The following is a 26,365-nucleotide window of genomic DNA, read 5'->3' on the forward strand; positions in this document are numbered from 1 at the left end:
CTAGCATGTGAGATGAGTGCAATTGTAGGGTGGGAAGCTCAAACACTGTGTTGAACGGGTGGATGGATGGACAGATAAATGAATGGACAGAGAGAAAGAAGGTTGTCTTTCTTGAAGCCAGAGGGCTATAGGGCAGTGGTATCTCCAAGGTCCATCTCTGGTTGCAAATGTGACTATCAGAGCGTGGATGTCCTTGGAAAGGGGTGGGAGGCTGGGGATCAAAGTCAGGGGTCGCTTGCACACACACACACCCCAATCCTCTCAATTTCTCTGCTCAAATCTAGCATTCCAATAGTGCCTTTACATGCTTGGAGACACCCCTTTCCCTTGGCTGGGATTCCCATAACTGGGTGGGCATTAGAATTTCTTGAGGAGCTTTAAACAGTATAGATTTCTGAGTCCCACCTGAAACCTACCATTTAGAATATTGCCTGATGGGACCAGGAGTCTGTTTGTTTGGTTTTTGTTTGTTTGCTTGTTAGGCCATGCCTCAAGACTTGCAGGATCTTAGTTCCCCAAACAGAGACTGAACCTGGCCCTTTGGCGGTGAAAGCACAGAGCCCTAGCCCCTGGGCAGCCAGGGAATTCTGGATTCTGTGCTCTTAAAACATCTCAGGTGATTCTGCCAGGTAGGCAGGTATAGGAACTTCCCAGCTACTGGTGTGAGTTTAAACCCCAGGCAAGGCTTCCTGCACCTGGCACCTCCCCTCCCCCCAGGGCAGCCTCATGCCTTGCCCTCCACCCCAGACATGCAGCCTAATGGAAAGGCTTCACCTTCCCAGGCATACTCAGGTTCTCTCACCACCAAGCTTTCACTCAAGTTCATCTCTCTGCCTTTCCCTTCCTCCACCTGAGAACTTCTACACATCCTTCCTTCAAGGTTCAGAAAATGCCACTTCTCCCAGGAAGCCTTCCACACCTATTTTCCAACCAGGCAGAACTTTCATCTTTTTCCTGAGTTTCACAGCACCACCCACACCATCAGAGCACTGTCACTCTGCCCCATAATTATAATCAACCCTCCAATCCATGGGTTACACATCCATGGCTCAACCAATGTATTTCAGGGGAAAAAAAAGAAAATGGCAGAAAGTTCCAAAAAGCAAAGTCTGAATTTGCCACATGCTAGCAACTATTTGCATAGCATTTACATTGTATTAGGTATTATAAGTAATGTAGAGATGTTTTACTACCTCTGGGAAGACGCGTATAAGTCGTATGCAAATACTATGCCAGTTTATATAAGGTACTTGAGCATCCTCCGATTTTGAAATCCACAGGGATCCTGGAACCAATCCCCTGTGGATACTGAGGGACGTTGTATCCAGCAATGGCCCTGGAAAACAGTTTGCATCTATAGCTTTGATGCAGCCTCCCAGGAATCCTTTGAGGTAGATGATGACAATGACGATGGCAGCAAAAACTGATTTTGTGAAATGCTTGGCGCCTTCTACATATGCTGCTAGACCTTTGAAGTTTCACAACAACTGGGTGAGCAGCTACCATTATTATCAGGCCCATCTTACAGATCGGGGAACAGAGGCCCAGAGAGGTGAATACACTTGCCCTGGGTCACACTGGTAAGTGGTGGAACCAGGATCTAATCCAGGAAATGCTCCAACCCTTTTACAAATGAGGACACTGGCGCTCAGGGAACTATTTGCCCAAACACACCATTCTCATAAGTGCTACCAAGTTGCTTCAGTCGTGTCCAACTCTTTGCGACCCCAAGGACTGTAGCTCTGTCCGTGAGATTCTCCAGGCAAGAATACCGGAGTGGGTTGCCGTGTCTTCCTCCAGGGGACCTTCCCGACCCAGGGATCAAACCCGTGACTCTTTAAGCATCTCCTGCCTTAGCAGGTGGGTTATTTACCACTAGCGCCGCCTGCACAGTCATAATTTGCACCCAGTAGCCTCTGATCCCAGAGCTCCACACTCCCATGTGGCTCCAGTTTAAACTCTGCTAAGCCATCCCCAGATCAACCCTATTCTTGGCCTTTACCAGGCTCCCTTCCTCTTTCCACAACCCTCCATCCCTTGAGACCTGCCCTCTCCTCTTCCCGGCCCTATCTGCCCTCTGATCTCATTTCTAGCCAGCCTGCCCCACCTCGAGTTCCCTGGAAGGAACACCCAGCCCTTGCAAAGGCCACAGCTCAGCTGGCAGGCACAAGTCCAGTGCCGCTAGCAAGCTTTTCCCAGTCACTTCCCCCTCCACATTCCAGCTGGGGAAGGCTGAGGCAGGTGTGGGGAATAAGCAGCCTCCTCTCCCTGGGCCTCAGTTTCTCCATCTGTCGGGCAGATAATGGCAGGGCTAAAAGGAGACTCTGATGATCACAGAGTAAAAGGCATTGTAATCTCTGGTGGTCCAGGCCTGAGCATCTCACTCCCAGGGCCTGGTCAGGAGGGTGGGATCCTCAGTCTGCCTGGAACCCAACTCTGCCGCCCTGGCTGACTGTTACCTGCCCACCTAACGTCCCCGCAGCCCACGTAACAAACAGGATCACAACCGAAGCATATACGTAAAACATACTTTGCAGAGTAATACTCCATAAGTAAATAATAGCAGTTATAAAATTAAGGGCCCTGCCTCCCTCCGTGGAGAGAGCAGACTAAAGCCGACGTGTAGCTGTACAATCAGGCACCTTTCTGGTGGGAAACTTGGCTCTCTCAGGTAGGTCTCCAGCATAGCCATCCCATCCACTGAGAAGGACTCAAACCATCTAGAGGGCCACTGCAAGTTGTGACTGTAGCTATTCTGGACACATGTTGCAAAACTCTTCCACATGCATGTTTTTCCTCCAATCCTTTACAAAATCTATAAATGTTGCTGATATGGGCTTTGTTTTCAGGCTGGCTTGAGCTCATTTCCAACTCTGCCACTTATTTGCTGCATGATCTTGGGCAAGTTATTTCTTTCCTCTATGTCCCACTCACATCTGCAAAGTGGGCAGAATACTCATTTATATTTATTTAATAACACTCATAATACTGCAAAGTGGGTGTAATACATAATATACATAATAACCTTTGAGGGTTCCATGAGAGTTACAAGGATCAGACATAGAGGAAGTAAATTATAATCCTTAAAGCTCTATTACCCTCATGTTCTAGATGAAGAAACTGAGGCTCAGAAGCCCTATTACTTGCTCCACAGCTAGTAACAAGCAGGGCCGCCTTAGAGTCCAGGACCCCTGTTTCCACACAGGAAGGTGTCCCTCAGTTCATGAATTTTGAGGCCAGGAGGTAAGGCTCTGGATGCTCCAGGCCAAGGACTGATCTCTTTATACACCTTTCCTTACAACCCTCCTTAGTCATAGCTGGCCAGGTCCCAGGTCTCAGCTTCAGGTCCTCCAAAGCAGGTCAGAGTGGACAGGGTCAGAGTCAAGATGGGCTAGGCAGGTGCAGCAGGTGGGGCCATGTGCCCTGTGTGCACCGGAAACCCTGCAGACACAGGAAGGGAAAGCAGCATACTTGTTGCAATTGATCTGCCCCATGAGGACGCAGCAAACTCACCTCCACAGTCGGGAGCTCAGCTGTCAGCCCTGTGTTCCTTTTTACAGCCTGAGTCAGCAGGCAGAGACACACCACGTGGCACTGCCTTCGAGCCTGCGGATTTATTAGTGCTGCTTCCCAGAGAAAGATAAGAACTCTTCCTAAGGATCTGGCTCTGGGCAACTTACTTTTAATCTTCACTTTGAAGACCATGATGAGATACCATTTCTCACCCATCCAGCTGACAGAGATTAGAAAGATAAACCACACCCAGGATTGACCAGAGGATGGTGAAGAGACTGGTTACTTTACAGTCAATGGAAATACAACATGTACTACATTTTTGAAGGGCAATTTGGCAAAATTTGAAAAAATCCCCCCTCTTTTGACCCTGTAATCCCCTTCCTACAAGGATTTGTACCTAGTTTTTGGTACAAAGTCGACCTTCACAGAGATGTTTATAACTGCTCCCAAAATGAAAGCAACTAAATATTCATCAGTTGGGGATTGGTTAAATCAATGATGGGCTATCAGTGAGTCATTAAAAATCATGCTGGGGAGAATATTTACTCATAGAGAAAATGCTCATTACAGATTTAGAGACAAAGCAAGTCATATCCAGAATGATTTGCACTGGTATGAGCAGTCATGGTAAAATTTTCTACACCTGGACTTGCTCTTTCAAAATGCTCCCTCTTGGCCCCAGCCATCATGTTGTAAAGGAAGTCCAGGTTATCCTGCTGGATACAGAGGAGGATGCAACACTGTGTGTGAAGAATGGCCCTAGCCAAGGACCCCACTGAATGCAACTGCATAAGTAACCTCGGCTGATCATGGGGAACAGAAGTGCCCAACTCCCTATATCAAGAGAGAGAACACATCATTGCTGTTTTATGCCACTGTGTTTTGGAGTGCTAATTCTATAGCAACAGATAGCTGAAACACCCTGTCTTCCATTTCCTAGATTTTCAAAATGTGTACAGATCATTTGAACAGAAACACCTGTGTCTGAGCACCCAGACTATTGTTCAAACTTTGAAGGCAGAGCCCTGGGGGGCCCCAACGACTGAACCTCTACTGCTGGCCGGTCACTGTGCAACTTTCACAAGCGTTCTCACGTACTGGGTGCTTAATAAATATTTATTAAATAAGTGAATAAACGTCTTAGTTAACACACACTGCAGCCAAATGTGGAAAGAATGATCATTTTATTATTACTCAACTGATACTCATTCATGAGAGAAAAATCAGAAAAACGCAGATATTACAAAAGAAGAAATGAAAAATTACCCCGAATTCTACTACCCATAATTTCAATGAACATTTATCATCTCTGTAGGAAAGTCAGTCACATTACATATGCATATTTACTTTTTAAACTGTGATACACATACTGTTTTGTAACCCACTTTTTCCATTCAAAAATATCTTGACTATCTTTCCATGTCAATGAACATATATGCCTGTTTCACAGCATTTTCAACAGATGCATGTGTTTGCCTGTGTGACTCCATTAGGGAGTCACACACCCTTCCTCTGCCCCACCCTCACACAGATTTGAGTCCTGTCAGCCTCGTACATTCCCTATGACACCATCACCTAACCATAGCCAACAGGACCCAGGATGAACATCTCATCCAAACTGGCCCAGTCTACTTTCCTTGTCTAGAAACTTAGAATCAAGACCAGGAGAGAGTTGAGCCAGCCTTGAAATAGTGAAAGTGAAAGTGAAGTCGCTCAGTCGTGTCCGACTCTTAGCGACCCCATGGACTACAGCCCACCAGGCCCTCCGTCCATGGGATTTTCCAGGCAAGAGTACTGGAGTGGGGTGCCATTGCCATCTCTGTTAACAGTGGCTGGGCATATTATATTTACTTGGAGCTGGTATACTTGGTGACAGCCTTAGTGCCCTCGGACACGGCATGCTTGGCCAGCTCCCCAGGTAGCAGCAAGCGCACGGCGGTCTGGATCTCCCTGGATGTGACAGTCGAGCGCTTGTTGTAATGCGCCAGGAGCGATGCCTCGCCAGCGATGCGCTGGAAAATGTCGTTGAGGAAGGAGTTCACGATTCCCATGGCCATGGATGAGATGCCGGTGTACGGATGGACTTGCTTCAGCACCTTGTACACATACACGGAGTAGCTCCCCCTGCGGCTGTGCTTGTGCTTCTTGCCGTCCTTCTTCTGGGCCTTGGTCACAGCTTTTTTAGAGCCCTTTTTAGGGGCAGGAGCAGACTTAGCCGGTTCAGACATGTCTATGATGACAACACCCAACAACACAGAAAGATCTTGAAATGGTCCCAGGTAAATTCTGGCATTGTGTGGTGGTCATATTCTGCCACGTGGAACAAGACATGCCTGTCTGTGAAGAGAAAGAGAAATAAAGCAATAAGGAGGGATGCCGACCATCCTGGCAGCAGTGTACTCTGAGTCCGGAGCTTAGTCAGCATCTGACTGCACCCCACCACTGTTTGTGGGACACCTCTGTATCCCTTAATAAAGTCTCCTTTATTAGCTGAAGTTGCCTTAAATATATTGACTCTGGCAACCAAAAAATTCCTAGCAATCATTACTCTAAGGAAATAAAGAAGATGAGACTCTCAGCCACAAGACCAGGTCTCTGGAAACCAAAAAAAGAATAGACAAAATAGAAGACTATTGCCCCAGCACCTTCTATAAGCCACGTTACAAGTTGGGGGACACAGGCTGGAATGCCAGCTGCTCGAGGGGAGGGCTCCAGAGCCGAGCAGTCAGGGCCTCCTTTGAGACCATGGCCCCCACCTTCCAGCCTCAGCAGCTAACATCTGTTGGGCACCTTCCATATAGATGCCCGTGGATGTATAAAGTTCCATAGGTGGCTTTAGGCAAGTCATATCCACCTCTCCAGGCTTCAGTCTTCTCATCTGTAAAAGGGTTGAACAGCACAACTCTAAAATCTCTCCAGCTCTCACATCTACTGATCTAAGCCCATCCCAGCACTCCAGGAAGAGGGCATATATAACAAGGTGCAGAAGTGGCATTAGACTTTCCAAACACCTCCCTATCCATTGTCTTCTGTGAGCCTGCCAACAGCCCTACAGGGCTGGACTCAGTAGGCCACTTATAGGGATGTGGAAATGAAGAGGCAGAGAAGTTAAGCAATCTGCCTGAGGATATACAGCTGTTGAATGGAAGAACTGGAACTTAAAATCCAATTCAAAGCCAACTGCCCACAACGGAAGGATTATTTGACCTTTGCTGTCATAGTTTTGTTGTTGCCACAGTTTTAAAGACAAGGAAAGCTTATATTAGGTACCTAGAGTAGTCAAATTCATAGTGACAGAAAGTAGAATGGTGTTTGCCAGAGGGCTGGGGAGATAGACAGTGGGGAGTTATTGCTTAATGAGTAAGGAATTTGAGCTTGGAAAGATGAAACGTTTCATAGATGGATGGTGGTGATGGTTACACAACAGTGTGAATGGATCTAATGCCACTGAATTACTGTAAGCTTAGAAATGGTTAAAATGGTAGATTTCGTGTTATGTATACTTAGCCACAATTTTTTAAATGAAGAAACCGAGCTCTAGCACGATAAAAGGAGTAAGAATAAACCCACTTATGCGAGTTCTGTGGACAGATGGGGTTAAATTCTCAGATCTGCTACGGGCTTACTTGCTTGACCTGGGGCAAATGCCCCTGAAACTGTGCCTTGGTTTCCTCCTTTATGAAGTGGGATAGAGGCAGTATTTCTAGGACTTGTAATGAGGGTTAAAAGTGACAATTTTATATCAGTCACTCAGCTCTGCCCCTGGCACACAGCAAACTATTGACACACACCACTTCTCATGACAAGGCTTGTCAACCCAGAGCTAGAAGGGCCTTGGAAGTCACCTGTTGCAACCCCTTCATTATGAAACCAAAAAGACTGAGGCTTAGAAAAGGACAATGACTTGCCTGAAGTCACCCAGCAAGCCTGTAACCTCCCAGAGTGGCGTGAACCACTGCCCTCTGAGTTCAGGGATGTCCGCCTCCAGGCAGAGCACAGTGCTTTCTCTTTCTTAACAGCTAAACTGCTGTGGGTTTGGGACATTAATTTAAAGCCTCATGAGGAAGGGAGAGCTTCTCCAGGTTTTCAGGTTCTCACTTTCCATCTTCTAAAGTGTGAGTCAGCTCCGGTATAATAGGGTGAGTCAGCCAGCTCCTCGGTGATGAATGTACGTGTGACTGCCAGGTGGCATCCAGGTGGGGCTGGGAGTGGGGGAAGCGGGCACAGCCATACATCGGTCGGGCCATAGCCTCTCACTCAGAAGGTGAGCTCTCTGCTTTCTTTTGACTCCAAATTGCTGCATGGTGGTGGTTAAGAGGTCCAGGTCTCCATCTCTCACCTTCCATTTGCTACCCAATTCCTCCTTTGGTGTAATTTCAAGCAAATGGCTTTAACCTTGGTATGCCTCAGTCTATTCACCTGTGCCATGGGTGCATGAATAAATCTGGTCTTGACCTCCTCATGAGGTGTGAGGAGGACCCGAGGAATGACATGCGAGAAGGTGTTTGGCACGGTTAAAAAGTTGCACCAGCATAAATGGTATTATTTCACTGGGAGTAATAAGGTTCTAAGACCAAAACAGAGCCCAGCCAGGCTATTTAGTTGTTTTTCCCATCAGTCCTTAGAGTTCCCACAGTCTCTAAGAGCCTCCAGTCTCCTGGCTCTTCCCCAGGGTGCCAACCTTAAAGGAACATGTGAGACTCTGGGGAATCCTCCCCAGAGCCCCACAAGGTCAAGATTACTCTGAGTCCCATTTTACAGAGAGGAAAGTGAGGCTCACAAAGAAGCAACTCATCACAGATGACACCACCAGCAGGATGGAGTTGGGCTACCAGACTTCTGGAAAATTTCAGCACTGGTCTTCTCTGTGAGCTCAAGGAGGAAAGCTCCTGGGGAACCGCATCAGGTCCCCTCCTTCCAACTTCAGAGACCCCCAAGAAAGTAATACATGGAAATCAAAAGAGGTAGATCCCTGACACCCTGCAGTAAACCAGACTTTGAGAATGTGAACCACTGGAAAGAATCCTACTGCAGTTACATTTTCCATGTGTTATATACCAGTCACCCCAACGATCATTTCCTCACTTCATATTTTCATTACATTTTTGAGGTAAGTACTGATATTATTCCCATTTTTACAGTTGGGGCAACTGGTGCTGAGAAAGACTGAGTAACAAGCCCAAAGACACACAGCTAGCAGATCTTCCTCCCCAACCTGTGCTCCACTCACTGTCTATCACTGTCCATCTCCTCATTCATTCATTCTTTGCTTTGTTCATTTATTAAATATTCAGAGCCTCTTCCCTGTCCTAAGTACTAGCCGGACAGAGAGAAGACAGGTATGCCTGAGCCCCTATCCCAAGGAGGTCATCTGCAGAGAGATACGGCTCAAAGAATTGTAATCTCAGGGATAAAAGCCAGGCTGGTGCACCACTCGTGCCAGTGCTGGATCAGGTGCCCGAGCAGGTGCTACAGGTCGGAGTTTTTGTTGATTTTTTTTTTAATCGAGGTGCTAGAACTCACACTACTACCTATGTCAACTTGAGCAAATTATTTCACTTCCCTTAAATCTCAGTTTTCTCCTTTAGAAAATGGAGTGAAAAAAAGATTCATTTCACTGAATTCTTGTTGGGATTAACTGGAAGAATATTGTATTCATTCATTCAACAACTATGTATCACATCCCAGAGTGTGTCAGATACCATCTTGGGTCCTGGGGATGCTAGAAGAAGCAGAAAACAATCATTTCCTTGGAATCATGGAAAGGTTTTTTTAAGTTAAAAAAAATTTTTTTTTAATTGAAGCATAATGTGCATAAAGTAAAAATGGTAAAAATTGGAACTGTCCAACCTGATGAGTTGTCACAAACTGAACACACACACGAAACCAGCACTCATTGCAAAACTCCACCGGCAGGGTCAGGACCAGGGCAAGTGAGACGCTCACCTCCTGAGTAAAATGTAAGGGGGTGCCAAAAAGCTCAGTCATCAAGACAAATAACGTTTTAATGCAATATTTTTTAAAAAGCAAAACTAATGCAAAAAAAATTCATGATGACAGAGTATCAAAATGTTAGGTAAAGACAGGATTAGTAACAATGCCGTGATGAGTCACATGAAAGCTTAGGGCAGTGTGGAGATTCCTTAAAAAACTGGAAATAGAACTGCCTTATGATCCAGCAATCCCACTGCTGGGCATACACACTGAGGAAACCAGAAGGGAAAGAGACACGTGTACCCCAATGTTCATCGCAGCACTGTTTATAATAGCCAGGACATGGAAGCAACCTAGATGTCCATCAGCAGATGAATGGATAAGAAAGCTGTGGTACATATACACAATGGAGTACTACTCAGCCATTAAAAAGAATACATTTGAATCAGTTCTAATGAGGTGGATGAAACTGGAGCCTATTATACAGAGTGAAGTAAGCCAGAAAGAAAAACACCAATACAGTATACTAACGCATATATATGGAATTTAGAAAGATGGTAACAATAACCCTGTGTACGAGATAGCAAAAGAGACACTGATGTATAGAACAGTCTTATGGACTCTGTGAGAGAGGGAGAGGGTGGGAAGATTTGGGAGAATGGCATTGAAACATGTAAAATATCATGTATGAAACGAGTTGCCAGTCCAGGTTCGATGCACAATACTGGATGCTTGGGGCTGGTGCACTGGGACGACCCAGAGGGATGGAATGGGGAGGGAGGAGGGAGGAGGGTTCAGGATGGGGAACACATGTATACCTGTGGCGGATTCATTTTGATATTTGGCAAAACTAATACAATTATGTAAAGTTTAAAAATAAAATAAAATTTAAAAAAAAAAAAAAAAGAAAGCTTAGGGCAAAGGGAAATATCTGTAAGGCCGATCCTGCCTCATTTGCCTCACCATAGCCCCAGCCCCGCCAATGGTCACTACCATCCCTCCAAGGGTAACTATTATCCAGACTTCTAATCCATAGATAAGTTTTGCCTGTTTTTGAACTTTGCATGCATGAAATCACACTCCTTTGCATTTGGCTTCTTTCACATCTGTGAGCCGTAGCCACATTCTTGCATACCAGGGAAAGATGCTTAAAAAGGGAAATGATGATGTGCTGGCTGAGTGTTTGCGAGACCATAGAGGTGGCAGGTGGGAGGACGAACAAGCAGAGCTATAGCCGGGCCAGTGGGATGAAAGAAGGGGATGGAGTTCAGTGCCTGTTTTGGAAAGGTAGAGTCCACAGGGTTGACTGGGTATTGAGGAGGAGGGAGAAAGAAGTGTTGAGGAAGATGTCAGATCTCTGGCTTGGGCTATTTGATGGATAGAGGAACGTCTCTTCGGTGGGGAGCAGGAGAGATGGGAGAGGCTGATGATTTTAGACTTAATCATGGTGAAGGCTAGTTACCTGTGGCTAGGGACCTGTGGGGCATTCAAACGGCTGTCTTGGAGGCACCTGGACAGACAAGCCTGGTGCAGGAGACAACGGGGGAAGTGTCCCCTCAATATCCCCCAGCATTGGCGAGCAGGTGGTGGCCCTGCTGAGAGCAGAGGGCTGGGGAGAGGCAGGTGTAAGGATAAAGAAGGAGGAGCTGAAAAGTGCTCTGTGAGCAGCGGTGTGAACAGGTGCACAAGTCAGAATGAAAATAGTAAACACACCAGACTGTCCTGCCTGGTGCATCAGGCCTTCCAGGAGTCCAAGACAGTGTTTACCTGCAGCCTGGGAGGATCGGGGTTGCAGGACATCCCGCGGATTGGGGGCTCTCCCGTCTCAGCCCCTGTCAGCCCCACTTGCGTCAGCGGCAGCTGACTCAGCAAAGCCTTTTCTCCTGGCCGCCAAGGACGCTTGCCTTTAAAGGCAAAAAAAAAAAAAAAAAAAAAAAAAGTCTTTCCCCGGGCGGCCTTACTCACTCCTAACTCCGGAGTTGCTAAGACCGCCCCCGCACAGCGGTCAGAGCAGCGTGCTAGCGTGCTCGCAGGCACGCACCAGGCCGCCCCGCCAGTTCCAGGGAGCTTGGACTGGCTAGGACTAGAACTGCCTGGAATCCAAAAGTTCGAGTTCCTTCCAAGGCTAAATGCAGCCTCCTGCAAACAAAGCTGCCAGTGTGAGAGTAGCTTGGGGAGGGGTTACTTGGTCCTTCCAAGAGGAGCCTTAGGGCTTCACCGCCTCCTTACACTCCCCTTTAAATCTTTGGTGTAGGGTAGCCTTGAGAAAGGGCTGAGACTTCCTCAGGTCCTTCCCTGCTCAGAAACCCTCGATGGCTCCCCACTGCCCACTGAATAAAGCCCTAACTCCTATGCCTAGCATTTGACCCCGCCTCTTCAGCTTCTTCTCCCACTCAGATTCCTCAAACTTCATCCCCTTCTCGCTCCCAACCCTCTGCACTCCCGCCACAGGGGCTACTTAGCCTGGCTCCATCTGCCATAAGCTGCACCTCTATGACCTGGTGATGGGCATTTGCTCTGTCTCCCCAGGCAACCCAACCTTCCAGGCTCACTTCCTTAGGCTTTCTCTGATGTTCCCTCCCTGGCTGGAGTTAAATTTGGTCGCGGAGGACTCAGCCATCCAAAAACTAAACTAGTCAACCTGCGAATCTAATATCTGGCCAGTGTCAATAGTGTCTGATGAGTTTACCTCTACACAGTACCTTCTAGGGATCATAAAGCTTTTACAATGGGAATATTTAGAAATGGAATTTCAAGCAAATGATAGGGGTCTATTGGGGCAAGTATGATGGGGTAAGGTGAAGGCAAAGCTGTTTTTCTAGCTACTCTCCTCTGTCTTCAAGTTCCACCCTGACCATTGCAAGGCCGTTTGATTGAATTTCTGACATCACAAATTGTGTGTGTGTGTGTGTGTTAGTCACTCAGTCGTGTCCAACTCTTTGCGACCCCATGAACTGTAGCCCGCCAGGCTTCTCTCTCCATGGAATTCTCCAGGGAAGAATATTGGAGTGGATTGCCATTTCCTTCTCCAGAGAAACTTCCCAACCCAGGGATCGAACCCTGGTCTCCTGCCTCGCAGGCAGATTCTTTATCTTTTGAGCTACAGGGAAGTCATACATTATTAGCATAAACTTTTGTACATAATCTGTTTTTCCTCTGGCCAACTCAGGAGGGGATTGTTATGTCCATTTTACAGATGTAGGTCTTGAGGTTACAGAGAGAAGGGATTTGTTCAGCGATGTTTGGCAGGGAAACAGCAGAACTGGGACTCAGGAAACCGAATCCAGGACTCCACCACCAGGCATGTGGTCAAGAGATTCTTTCTTCCCTTCAGCAGTTACTCTCTGTCTGTCTCCTGTCTTTGCAGGTGATCTTCCCCTTGCCAAAAATTGCCTTCTCTCTGACCCACCTGCTGAACTCATATTTAGCCTACTAAACCCTGTTCAGCCTGCCTTCTCCCTATCCTGAAGCTCTCTCTACTCCCTCTCCTTCCTTTGTAGTACAAGATCTGCTCCAATACACATTCTTAACCATGCACACCCAACTCAGTATTGTTGCTGTGCACCTCCCCTCTTCATTCTCTCCAGTCTGGGGAATCCATAAGGTTAGCAACAGGCTTGGTTGTCTCTGTCCCTGGAGAAGCAGCCAGCACAGACAGGGCTGGCCTGGAGAAGGAAAGAGAGCTTGATAGCAAGGGTACCCCGTGAGCTAGGTGGGACATAGCCACAGCTGGGAAGAGGTATACACAGTCGACTGAATGTATTCGGCAACAGGGAGCAATGGAGAGACTTGGAGCAGGGAAGTGGCAAAACCCAAAAGGTACTTCAGGGAACACTTGTGTTGGCAAGAAACAAGCAGACTAACTGCTCATGTGTTCATTCATTTCTGCCTTCTTCCTTCACCTCTGTATCTCAGCTATAGAAGCCATCCTCAAGGTGCTCAGCCTGGAAGAAGAGAGAAAGCACAGCAGCACACTAAGAAACATCAAAAGGTAAAAGGGAGAACAACTCCCTCGTGGAGGACTCAGGCACGCCTCCTGGAAGGGGCCCCTTCTAGAGCTGCTTTGTGCCATCAGAAGCACTTTGGCTTGATGAGGTGGGGGTGGAGGGAGTCAGGCCGAGGAAACAATCTGAACAAAGGTACAGATGTGGCAAGTGCAAGTGTGAGGGGTGAGGCTAAGCCTTTAAACGAATGCCCTGAAGGCCTTGCTAGCCAGGCTGGACCTTGCTGCCTCTATGGCAACATGGGACATACAAACAGAAGAATGATGGTCAGCACTAGAGGACGAGGGCCAGAGGAGCCAGAAGCCCTGCAGGCAGCAGAAGAGAAGGAGGACGAGGTGGTACAGAAAGGTGAAATCGACGGGACTTAGGGGCTTGGGCACCAGATGAAGAGAGAGGTGGCCCCAAGCTTTCCAGGCTGAGCAACTGGGAGATCATAGAAATAGGAGCCATGGGCAGAAGTGCACCAAGAAGGGGCCTGCCTTCCCTGCCAGGGCTTCTTGCCCAGACAGGGAGCCCCCTCCCTTGGCCAGCACTGGACCCACAGCCCAGACAGAGGACTCCAGGGGTCATGCCCAGGCTCCTCCTTCCCAAGAGAAAATAGCCCCTCCTGACCCCTTCCATAGAGAAAGGGACCCTCAGGTTAACCTCAAGATTTTGTCCAGACCTTGTCCAGACCTTTGGACTAGGGGTCTTTCCCTTCACTGTGTCTCAAGTAAGACACGACTCCAGAAGAAGAAATAAGGTGAAATCAGATGAAATAAGGTGAAAAAATACCATTGCCACTAAAGGGGGCCTTACATGCAAGTCAACATGCGCTAAGTACTTCATGGGCTGATCTCGACAATGTCTCTCTCATGTTAGCACCTGAAGTTGGTGGGCATGTTCATTCCCGGTTAACCAGAAGAAAGCAGAGCCTCATAGGCTAGCACCTTGCCTAGGATCATACCAGGGCTGGTCTACAGCGGAGTTGGTTCAAATCCAAGTTCTTCTATGTTCTTATCATTCATATTTTTCACACTTACCTGTCACCATAGAGTCACATGTACTCTCAGGAGTAGAGAAAAGCTTCACAGAGGAGGTGATATTTAAGTCCTAAGAAGAGGTGGGCATAGATTTTCAGGCAGAGGGCCCAGCCTGTGCTAAAGCCAGGCTTGGTTTACAAACAGGAATGTGGGGTTGGAGAGGGTAAGGGAGAAAATCACGGAGCGAGACCTCCCGTAGTCTAACAAATGCTTAAATACCACTTACCACATATCAGAGGCTGCTCTAAACACTTAACTCACTTAATCTTCATAACAAACCTATGAGGTGGTACAATCATTACAGCTAGTTTCCCGAAGTTATCCGTTGGCGAAGTGAGGACTCCAGTCCTCACTCCCACGCGCTACCGTGTGCGGCTCCGAGTTTGGTCTCACAGCCGGTACAAGCGCCTCCATTTTGCTCCTGGCCCTGAAGCCCAGAGAGGTGCGCACACTTGCAGAGAGTCACACAGCCAGAGAATTCTCAGGACTCAGGGAGAAGTGGAGATCCGCAGCCAGAACAAGGTACCCAGCGGGCGCCCTCCCTCCCCAACCCCCTCACTCGCCTGGACCCCTCCTCGCGGAGCCCCGCCCCGGACGTGCCCCAGTCCCCGCCCCCAGGCTCTACCCACCCCCTCCGCCCCGCCCCCCAGCTTCGCTAGCCAATGGCTGGGGTCCTATAAAGGCGACAGTCGGAGTGCTCAAAGGTAACCAATGCGAGAATTCAGACAGTGGGCCGCAGGTCTCAGCAACTAGCTCGCAAGGCAGAGGGAGGCCAAGCGAGTCGCAGACGGAGTCTCGAGACCGAAGCCGAAGCGGGATCCACAGAGCGCAGCCTGCCCGCGCACCCGGTGCCGCGAAAGCCTCCAGCGCAGCGCGGCCATGGAGCCCACCAGCAAGGTGAGTCCGCGCGCCCGCGGGCCCTTCCTGCCGGGAACAAAGGCGCGGACCCCCGCTGATCGCTTCGCCGGCCTGGGCCTCTCCTCCGGCCGGCAGCGCAGCGCCCTGCCGGGCCGGGGGACGGTGACAGGGATGGGCTCGGGATCTGGCGGGCGCCTGGGCGCCGCGTGCGTAGGTGGCGCCCCCACTGAGTAATTGGCTTCCTTCCGGGGAGCCGCGAGGTCCACGCGGCCCGGCAGGGCCCGGGGACCCAGGTCCGGGCACGGCACGTCGCTCACGATCCTCCCCGGCTGCGGCCCCGCGCCGGCTCCTCCCGGGGCGGGGGAGGGGTCCGAGCGCGGCACCCATTGGCTGAGCCGGCCGAGCCCCCGGTCGGGCCCCGGCCCTTGAGCGCGGAGGAGGAGGGACCCGCCCCCGCTCGGCGGGCTGGGAACCGCTGCTCTCATTTCCCGGGCGCCACACTAGGCGCGCGGCCTGGTTTTGGGCGTTTTTCGCCTCCCCGCGTGGTCCCCGCGCCAGCCCTCTGGGGCTCCGAGGCGGAAGGCAGTCTGCTAAGGCCCGGGCTTTAACCCCAGGATGTCTGGCTGCAGGGCTGAGGCGAAAAACCCGCGTACGAGGCCCTTCTTTCCGCGTAGGGCAGGCCCCAGAGCTTTAGCCAAGTGGGGTGATGTGCTCCGAGGTGGCACGTTTCCCTGTTCAGGCGGGGCTGATGAGGGCCGCGTGGAGAGTGTACACCAGGGGCCGCCGCCCCGATCCCGGGGGGGACAGGGGTTCGGGAAGGGGCCCCGGGCTTGAGTGCAAGGAGCTCGCGCCAGGGAGCTGGGGGACACGGGACTGAATAGATGAGGACTCTTCCCGCGGGAGCAAACTGCCTCGATACGATCTCTTTTTTTCTCTCTTTGTGACTTTCCCAGAATGACTCCTTTCCAACATTTACTGGGCCCCACCTTTTGTGTAGGGCTTTATTTCTTTCCTCCCTCCTTCCCCCTTCTGTAGAATATTTCAAGTCACTTTTTTTTTTTTTGGAAACTCGGCATGGAAGGCGCGAGGGTGTACGTTTTTTCACCTGGTGTGGGTTAGCACTGAATTGCGCACTACCCTTCCTATGGGCGGTGGAGGTGTCCGGTGGAACTGAGCAAGGTTTTGACTGGGCAGAGAGGTGCGTGACAGTGTGGCCAAGCTATACCCTCAGCGGGAAAAGGCTCCTTTGTGCCTGAGGAATCCAGACAACTTGCTTCACCAGCCCGCCCTGGCCTGAAGGGAGACCCTGCTGAGCCCAGAACACATTTCCCGACAGTCATAGGTGAGCCGTTATGCTGGGGTATAACAAAATACAAATAAAATGAGAAGCTCTTTTAGCTAATGGTAAGAACTTACCACTGCAAAGTTTAAATACTTGCTTGCTGTGTTAGCTCAGGGCTCTAGCAGGTCACTTAATCTCTCTGGGCTTCAGTTTCACTGTCTGTAAGAGAAGGATATCTTTTTCACTCCTTCAAGGGAAAGAAATGTCTGTTCAGCATATGATGCAGGACCTGGGTGTTTATTTGTTGAGTGGATAAGTGAATATTCTGAGTGGAGAAAAAAAGTGGAGGAGAAATTCAAAGCTGCTTAATAGTTTACTAGGCTCTGGGCTCAAATGCTTTTCAGTATCACTGACCCTCCATATGGTTCAGGGAGGGAGTTCAGAGAAGAGAAGTAACTTTCCTGAAGTCAGACATCTAGTAAGTGGCTGAACTGGATTTGAACCCCGGCTAATCAGAAAGGGCTTTCAGTGTACACTGTTCCTTTTCACCATGAGCCTGCTTGAATTTTGAATGGAGGGGAGAGAGTTTGCCTGACTTCCAGGGCTGCCCATGTGCCAGCCAGTTCTAAATGCTGTAGCAGGTGGGTGTTTTTCATGCAGTACCCTCCAAACTCTTGATTACCTGCTCCATCAATAAATAATTTTGGAGTGCCTCCTTTCCAGTGGTTTATCTGCATTTATTCTTGCCTGGGAAATCCCATGGACAGAGGATCTTGGCGGGCTATAGACCGTGGGGTCACAGAGAGTCAGAGGCGACTGAGCATGCACACATAAATTCATATACGTGCACTGTTATAATAATTGATTATATGAGAACATAAAGTAGAAATTTCAAAAGGTAAATACAGATAGCAATTATAGTAAAAAAAAAAAAAAGTTTTTTTTTTTTTTTTGGCTAAACCTTCTACAGACCATCCTGTATACATTCTAGAAAAGAGCCCTTCCCTTTGGATTTGCTGACTCAATCAGCACACCCAGTCCTTTTGTGCAGGAGGTTAAACTGAGGCCTGGAGAGGTTATATATATATCTCTTGCCCAAGGTCTTAAATCTAGGGGTGTCTGATTCTGAAGTTCGCTTTGCTGTGTTCCTCCTCATCTCCTTAGAACTGGGAACTGACTCATCTGACTTCCCTGCACTTTGTGGTGCTTCTCTGTGGCTCATTGTGATGTTTACCTGAGTGAAAAGTAGGGAGGAGACAAGTCGAAGACCCTCTTGTTCCAGCCGGGAGTTTGCTCACACTCCCTACTGGGCAGCAGACAAGGGTGAGTCCTGCCCCCAGATATCTCGCCCAGCCCTTTGTGAAGACCCCTCAACTAGTCCTTCCTGGCACCCTAATCACACGCCAGGACCTCTGCCGACTCCACCCTCCATACAAAGGAGAAATGAGAAATCTGCGGGGTTCCTCAGCCCTTCAGAGGTACAAAGAGCATAGGCTTTTGAAGTCCTGCATTTGTGGTTTTGAATTCCAGCTTTAGCTCAATTACCGCGTCCACAGAATGATGTCATTTTCATCATTAGAGTGTCTGCAAGAACTCAGAAATAAATGTGTCTGTCTGTCCCCATGGATGCTCCATAAATATCCCTTGCTTCTCTGGACTCCCATGATGCATTGCACTTACCTGGGCCCTAGGTGACCTGGGGTTACCTAGGTTGCAGCCTCTGTCCAGAAGTCTGGCATTCTGGCAATTGGAGCCTTTGGGGAGCCCCAGCATACCAGGGCTGTATCACTTGTTCAGGCACATCCTTAAAGTTCCAACTGGCCAGTTCTTCTCCACTTGGGGTTTGTCAGGAAGCTGGTTTGCAGAGCAGAACATGGGTGAGAGTGCCAAGCCCCGAGATGGGTCCACTGATGGGGCTGCCCTGGCTTCCCTGTGAGGGTGATTCCAAGACATGATGACATCACGGTTCAATGGAAAATGACTTTTCTAAGGTCATAAACTAGCCTCTCACCACAAAACACACTGCCAGCCTTTCTGGGATGGCCCAAGAAGATAAAGGAAAGTCCCCAGCAGGGACCTTCCAGTGCATGGCCCAACCCTCTGTTTAACAGATGAAAACGGAGGCCAGAGAAGGAAAGAAGCTTAACCAAGATATAGCTGTCCAAAAATTTGAGATGTTCTTCGCTAATTTTTTTTTAAAATACTTCCTCTTCCACACCCATCTTTTCTGTTTCACCCTCTGTTCACCCCAAATGAGCAGGAATTCTCAGACTCCAGGACTTTCCAGGCTCTTTCTGGGTGCAGTCTAATAGTTGGGTTAGATATAATTTGACAATTGAAAGCCTTCTGTGAAAGGAAACAAGACATCCTCACAACACTATGACCTTGGGGATGTGACTCTCCTTAGCCTTGGGTTTCTTCCCCATAAAATGGAGGTTCACTCCCCATGGTGCTTGTGGTGAGACTGGTCCAGTGCCCTAAACCAGGGTGGTGGCTATTTTAAATGGAAGGACCCTTTGCACATCAGTTTGGGTGTGCAGACATTGTAAACATCTCTATGATGATCCTTGTCCCATGCTGAGCCGTTTCAGGACCAACCCTAACTGGCCTGGAGCTGGGTCAACCCCAAATCCTCCCATAATCAGCTTGTGACTTCAAGGAGCTCAGCTTTACCCAGCGCCTCCTGATCACAGGATGTCAGGGCCTAGAGCTCTGCTCCAGCTCCAGGGATACAGTCATCCAGTTCTCCCCCAACTCCCAACCCACCCCACCTTAGCTGGCAGAGCTGGGGAGGCCTAGGACAAAGGAGAACTGTGCAGCGTTGGCTTGGGACCTGCAACCTCACCCTTCCCCCACCTCACTCCTGGGCAGAGAGGTAACAAAGTCACTCAGCATCCCCAGAATAGTGGAGGCTGAGAAGCCTCCTGGTTGGACTTCTGGGCTCAGAGAGGCTGTGTCTAGGCCTGGCCACCACAACAAACCTCCAGCTGCTACCCACCTCATCCATGGGAGGAGTGGAGTGGAGCCTAAGGCTCTACTGTCCAACCTCCAGGCCAGGGAAGCAGTAGGTAATGCATAAACATTGGGGTTTTGCAGTAACTGAGCAGGGCTCCCACACCTTGAACTCTGGTAGACTGAGGACAGTTGACCCTTTCTAAGACTTCAGCACCAACGCTTTGCTGGCTTTTGCTTCCCTAGGGCCTTGGCACCCTGGAAGGGGAGAGAGCTCTTGCCAGACCCCAGCTTAGAGAACCTTTGGCTACTGAGGCCTCTGCTGGACAGGACATCTGCCCAAATCACCTAGCCCAGAGCTCACTGGGGAGTGAGGAGGAAAGGGCTCCACTGGAAACAGCTCTACCATTTCACCCCAGGCCAGCCATTCCTCCTGCTGGAGCTTTTTTCCCCAACTGTAACTGGCTCAGTGGTAAAGAATCTGCCTGCCAATCCAGGACTCATAGATTCAATCCCTGGGTCAGGAAGATCCCCTGGAGAAGGATATGGCAACCCACTGCCATATTCTTGCCTGGGAAATCCCATGGGAGGAGCCTGGTGGGCTACAATTCGTGGGGTCTCAAAGAATTGGACACAACTTGGCAACTAAACAACAACAGAAATAATACCTACCTCTCTAGGTCAGGTTGCAAGTTTTTTTTAAGTTACAGAAGTAATGGAGCCAAGTATAGAGAAGCATGCAAAGTAAGAGTGAACATCTTCTCCCAGTTGTAATCATTGGGTATTTACCCCTCACAGACCTCTTTTTGTGCATGTGTATATATGCGCCTATAAATGGAATTTAGTGTACTTGGATCACACTTTCTACATAGTTCTGTGTAGCCCTGTGCATTCCATCCTGTTCACCCACCAATACCTATGGTGTTTGTCTCTGCACATTTAAGCACTTGCTGTGATATAAAGTGATTATCTCCTCCTTACTTACACACAGTGTACATTCTATTCTTGCTTACTACTTTTCTTTCTTCCCTAGCACTCTACTCTTTTCATATCAAGTACCTATAGGTGTGTTTTATTCTTTCCATCAGCTGCATAATATTCCATTATAAGATGTCCTGCCTAATTAAGTGATTGTCCCCATCATTTTCTTTCTTCATGCCACTCACTACCTAATATATTTTAGGTATTTATATTCTGCCTTCCACTCCACCCACTGCTGCCCCATCTAAAATATCAATTTCCATGAAGCAGGGATTCAGTTTAGTTTGTTGCTGAATCTCCATTGACCAGAACAGTGTTGGGGACCTGCCCTCAAGTACTGCCTTTCCTTAGTAATATAACTTCTTATTCTTAGGAAGCCTCTTTTATGAAGAACAGGAGATCTTAGGAGAAGGAACTTTTTCAAGGTCATACAAGTAGGGGAGCTGTGACTTAACCTTGTCAGCTGAGAGTGTTGGGGTTGCATATTCCCATAGTCTTATCAAGTTAATCTTTTCATAGTCAAATAGGGGCACACCTCCCCACTGAACAGGTCCCTCTCTGGGATGTTGGCTTCTCTACATGCCCAGGTGCTGGCTCAAGGAGTCAGTTGTTTGTTTGCACTTAACATCTTTTTGAAAGGTGATTTGGTTTTGCCTGGAAGGCTTTGAAAAATCCTGCACAGCTATCATATGTTGGGTTTGCACACAGCCATTCAGAGCACCTGGGACTTAAAGTAGAGATTGGCAAATTTTTTCTGTAATGGGCCAAATAGTAAGTAAATATTATAAGTTCTGTGGGCCGCATGGTCTGCTGTTGTAGCACAAAGGGAGCCATAAACAATACAGTCTTCACAAACAAGTAAGGCTGTGTTACAATCAAATGTTATTAATGGTAACTGAAATTTGAACCTTTTTTTTTATTTGGTTGTACCGTGTGGCTTACAGAATCTTAGTTCTCCAGCCAGGGATTGAACCCCAGGTGCACAGCAGTGAAAGTGCTGAGTCCTAACCACTGGACCGCCAGAGAACTCCCCTGAAATTTGAATTTAATATAATTTTCATGTATCGCAAACTTTTGGTCTTCTCTCCCCGCCCCCCACCCCCAGCCACTTAAAAACGTAAAACCCATTCTTAGCTGGCAGGCTGGATTTGACCATGACCACGGGCCGTAGTTGACTAACCTGGGCTTAGAGCAAAATCAACCCAAGTGGCCAAGAGGTTTCTGAGTGTGGGTCTGAGCTGTCCTGGCTCAGACAGGGCAAGGCACAGCAAGTTGCTGGGATGAAATGTGACCTACATAGGAAGGAAGCACCAGGTAGAAACCTTGTTTCCTTTCGGGCACCAGTACCGGGAAGCAGAGGGAGGACGTGAGCAGGAAGGATTTGGCAGCAGAGACCCCTCGAAATGAGGCTTCGCAGCAGCCAAAGGCCTTCTGGCCATCCATTTTTCCCTCTCTGAGCCTCCAGTGCTCTCCTCTGTGAAGCGAGAGCAATCTCTCCCCCAGAGCCTGGTGGTGGTGGTTAAATCAGGATGTGGAAGCAGCCCTGGCATGCTGCCCGGGGCCTGGCTGGTGCTGCCGGCGCTGATAAAAGCCGCAGCTCCCTCCTCTACTCTCTGCTTTAAAGATTGATGAACACCTTCTTGCTTCTAGGGCCACCGCGGGGTGCAGGGGTGGCTCAGCCACGCAGAAGTCCTGACATCCCTGGAAGGTTTGAAGAAAAGGGTTTGGAGAGGAGTAAATAAATGCCTCAGGTCACCTGAAGGTCATACTTCCCAGGGTTATCACACTTCTTGAAAAGACCTGGAAGGCTGGAAGAGTTCAAAGAGTAAAATGTCTGTCCAGGAATCCAAAGAACTCAAGTCCCGGGACTGGCTTCTGTTTGCTGAGTATCCTGGCCCCTACCTTCTGGCCTTAGGCTCCCCATCTATCACGGGAGAGCATTACAGCAATTCTGCAATTTCTTGGGCTTCTTTTTGTATTGACCAGAATTTTGTTCAAATGAAATCTTAGAAAAGAAATGTACACAAAATAAATTAAAAAGGAGCCGTCATGGATCCAATAAGCCCCTGCCCCACCCTCCTTAGAACTGGGGGCCATACAGTCATTGTTCCTTGCTCCAGTGTACCCCATGTGGGAGCTGTGGGAGGAGGAAGGGATACAAGCCACCTGTGGCTCATCCCGGCTCTGGGACCCTCCCCATAGACCCTCCTCCCACACGGAGTGACCTACCTCAATGGCGTGGCCACTTGCCCTCCCTCTGCCAGTACTGACCAGGAGAGCCCAGGGCTGGAGTGTGTGCCAGGGAAAGGCCCGGCCCACAGGCTCAGGTCAAAAGGCCATGCATGATGTTCGGCAAATTATGTGACCTGGCCAGGCCCCCCGGCATCTCCGTGTGTGGGAGGAGAGGTCCCAAAGCTGGCAGGCACCTCATGGGTGGCTTCCTGGGAGAGGGAGAGCTCTCAGTGGGCCTCAGGACCCCCAGAATTGGGGTGGGGATGGCGAGGGATGGGGGTGTGAGAGCCGCCTCTGTGCAGGGCCCTGAGCCCAGGCATTTGCCTGGGGCACCCCTCAGAGAATCAGGGTTTGAACTCAGAGGCCTTTACCTCCCTGTGGGGTGGGGTGGAGGCTGGAGAGCTACTATTAGGCTTTTTCCATCCCTCAGAGCTGATGTTCCAGTCCTCATCAGGGGTTTGCTACATGATCAAGTTGGAATCTGTTAGGATGAATGCTGTGCTGAGGGGAATAGATACTCACAGAGCCAGTTTTGCCCAAAACACTAATTTCAAAAGTGATCGGTTACCTTTGTACAAACATTCAGCTCTGCATCCTACTCTGGGCACTCTAGGTCCCATTCAGTTCCCAGTGTCATGGGGGAACAGCAGTTGGGTATTCCCCAACTTCTTGGAGCAGAAGCTGGAGACTATAGAGGACACAGCAAAGGCAAAGGTCTGGAATGGCAACGGGTGTTCTAGAAGGTAGCCCCATCCCCAGAGGTGGTCATAGGTGGCCAGGGCTCTCAGATTCTGGGCTCTGTGTTGCTCCTCCACCTGTATAAAAGGCTTCCATGAGAAAGCCATGAGCTGTGGAACTTGGAACCCTTCTCATCAACTAGTCCATCAGCTTGGCATCTAAATAAATACACGCTGAATGAATGGACTGCATTGCTGCCTTTCAGTTCCAGCCACAGGGCTGGTGGAGGCAGATGGCTTCGCATCCCTCCCTGATTCAGCAGACACCTGTCAAGTGAACTCTGCCGGCTCCATGATGGGCATTGACCCAGAACTCAACACCAAGCCTTTAGGGAAGGCACTCTTACCCCATTTCCCATGTGAAGAAACTGAGACCCAGAGTCAAAGCTACCACAGAGACCAATTTCAAGGTGAAGGGAAACAGCACTCTGCCTTTCAGCCTGGGTCTCCTGGTTCCTAGTCCAGTAGTGATCACGCTGAGTGTGGTGGGAGCAGCAGGGGCAGAGATGGGCGCTGTGTGCCTACCCAGGAGCAGGGCCATGCTCCTCCCCTGCATCAAGCATCCAGCCACACTGAGCATGAATCCAACTGTGCCGGGCCCCCCAGCTTCCCCCTGCACATACTGTTCTGTCTACCTGGAATGCAGTCTTGCCACCGCTTCTCCCCTTGGCAGACTCCCTGCATGTCCTTCACGGCCCAACTCCAGTGTCACCTCCCAGGAACCCACCTTTGATTGATCATCCCAGGTGAAACTAGAAGTTTGTCCCTGCAGGGCTCCCGTAGTGCCCTGGATGAAGCTCAGATCACACCAGTTTCCCCCTTCCCAATGGACCTAAAGCTTTTCCTTGATGTCAGGAAAGGGCCGGGCGCACGAATCACTGAGCCTTTTAGTAGGTCCTGATGCAACCGCCTGCCTGGGTAGAGTGCATATAACCCCATGGTTGGGTGGGCAGGCTTTCTAAAGCAGAGTTTGACCTTGACAGGTGGCAGCCCCCACTCCCAGAGCCACAGCTGCTCAGTGGGGCCCCCAAGCCTGACTTCAGAGGCCCAGAGACCCCTGGCACATTAGAGCCAGACTGAGACAGGGCCTGTAGTAATAGTACTGATCCCCCACAGAGCCCCTCCTGCGGTGTCATTCAGGCAAGGGCTCGATTTTTACCAGATCTGCATATCATCTGTATCATTTTTCACTTAGGTTTGTTTCATTTGCTGTGTTCTAAATAATATGAAACCACAAGACTTGTAAAAAATATTTTTGAATAGGTGATACATTCATGTGCTACAAAATGACAAAATGTACAAAAGGATGGAAAATGAAAATGTTCCTTCTACCCTGCCTCTGCCACCCAGATCCCCAAGGTACACTGCTACCTTTCTTGTACATTCTTTTAAGTAAATAGGTATGTATATTCTCCCCAACCCTGGCCTTTTTTTCCTCCACACAAAAGGTAGCATATCATACAACACACCGTTCTGAAGCCTTGCTTCTTACTTAATTATAACAAGAGGAATATGCCACATCTCTACCTAAAGAGCTTTCTTTTTTAGGTACCCTATTATATAGCCATGCCACATTTCTTCAAATCATAGGTTTGCATTGCTAGTTCCTGTTTATTCTTGTGTGTACCAGGAAAATACATATCTTGAATACCATTAGTATCAGATGATGGCCAACCCCAAGGCCAGCCCCAAGCTGACGCCTGTGACTCACAGGCAGAAAGCTCCCATGTGTGGGGTTCAACAGCCGCTGTCAAGCCCTCCTGTCCTTGGGATATCTTCCTCTTACTTAGTCCCAGTGGTCACCCTGGGAGTTGGGCTCGGCTGGGCCCCTTCCCAGAGGAGGTCTGTAGGGTGGTCACCACCCACTGGAACCGACAGTCCAGGGTCTAAAGACTCCCTAGGCAGTTGCGAGGAGGCTCTGGGAGTGCTAGGGTGGGCCGTGAGGGGCCAGATTGAAAAGGAGTGCAGCCTGCCAGGAGGAAAGCCCCACCGTCTAGGATGAGTGACCAGAGTTTGGCCAGAAAGGGGCCGTGGGAAGGAAGGACCCAGCTTCTCCCCTGCCGCCCCAACAAGAAATGGGCTCTGAACTCTGGCTGGCTGAAACCTCCTTCCTCTTTCTCAGCCTCTGACGTGAGAACCTTGGCTTTTGCAATCGTTGGTCTGACAGTTTCTAGAGAATGAAAAGACCATACTAGGAACGTGTCTTATTAACACCTAAACCCAGCAATATCTGTGAGGATCTTGAAGTCAGGGCTGCTTCTGGGTTCTGGGAGGGAGGAGGGGAGGCCGAGGCCCATAGCAAGGCTGTGGCCAAGCTGAGGCTCTCCCCTCCACAGGTAGGTGTGGCTCCGGATCTGTGCCTCCACCCGTCCCCTCCAGTGCCAAGTTTGGTGTGTGATGCACCTGGTGAATACCCGTTGTTTCTTTGGCGTCCCACCCCCAGGCTCCGTTCTTTCGGTTAGTTAAGAGCCTGCCTTAACTGGCTTCTTCATTTTTACAAAGGGTAAAAAAAAGTTCTCTCCCTTTCTCTAGCAAGGCACCTCACTCACCCAGGCCCTCCTGCCGGCTGGCCTCCTCCCTGCCTGCCACCTTCCTGCCCTTGGCTTCCAGGAGACACAAACCCCCGCCCTTTTTCTGCCCCAGTCCTTTGCCCATTGGAAACACCTTGACCCAGCACTCTTACTCACCTTGTGTTACTTTAGCAAAGCACATTCCTGGCTGGTATGTCATCTGTGTCCAAACAACCCGGGAAGCTTGTGGTCTCGGGATGGTTGTCTTGAACTTCAGCCTGGTTCTCTGCAACCCCCTGAGTGAGTTGGAACTGGTCTCCACCTCGGTATCCGCCCT

The 26,365-nt window shown here is 49.4% G+C and overlaps 2 protein-coding genes and 1 long non-coding RNA gene across 5 annotated transcripts in view; 2 read left to right on the forward strand and 1 right to left on the reverse strand.

The window, feature by feature from the left end:
- Window positions 1-5,352: 5,352 nt before the first annotated feature.
- Window positions 5,353-15,032, reverse strand: LOC102392042 (histone H2B type 1-C/E/F/G/I). Of its 2 annotated transcripts, none has more exons than XM_044945150.1 (2): window positions 14,703-15,032; window positions 5,353-5,853 (listed from the first exon to the last, which is right to left on the reverse strand). In XM_044945150.1, the coding sequence occupies exon 2, from the start codon at window positions 5,742-5,744 to the stop codon at window positions 5,364-5,366; it is 381 nt and encodes a 126-aa protein (XP_044801085.1). In that variant the 5' UTR covers window positions 5,745-5,853; window positions 14,703-15,032; the 3' UTR covers window positions 5,353-5,363. The 2 variants fall into 2 exon arrangements, with proteins under 2 accessions (XP_044801085.1, XP_025145140.2); XM_025289355.3 differs by lacking the exon at window positions 14,703-15,032 and adding an exon at window positions 11,218-12,444.
- A 146-nt stretch (window positions 15,033-15,178) lies between these two features.
- Window positions 15,179-26,365, forward strand: part of SLC2A1 (solute carrier family 2 member 1) — a 28,193-nt gene continuing 17,006 nt past the window's right edge. The window contains exon 1 of one of the 2 annotated variants that reach the window (XM_006068311.3): window positions 15,179-15,373. In XM_006068311.3, the coding sequence (XP_006068373.1) occupies window positions 15,356-15,373 (18 nt within the window). In that variant the 5' untranslated portion in view covers window positions 15,179-15,355. 2 annotated transcript variants of the gene reach the window in all.
- On the forward strand, window positions 15,380-18,239 carry LOC112585700. The gene is made up of 2 exons (XR_003110239.3): window positions 15,380-16,676; window positions 17,781-18,239. It is a non-coding gene; the product is annotated as an uncharacterized LOC112585700 (long non-coding RNA).

This window comes from Bubalus bubalis, chromosome 6 (assembly GCF_019923935.1).
Source record: "Bubalus bubalis isolate 160015118507 breed Murrah chromosome 6, NDDB_SH_1, whole genome shotgun sequence".
NCBI classification, from domain to species: Eukaryota; Metazoa; Chordata; class Mammalia; order Artiodactyla; family Bovidae; genus Bubalus; species Bubalus bubalis.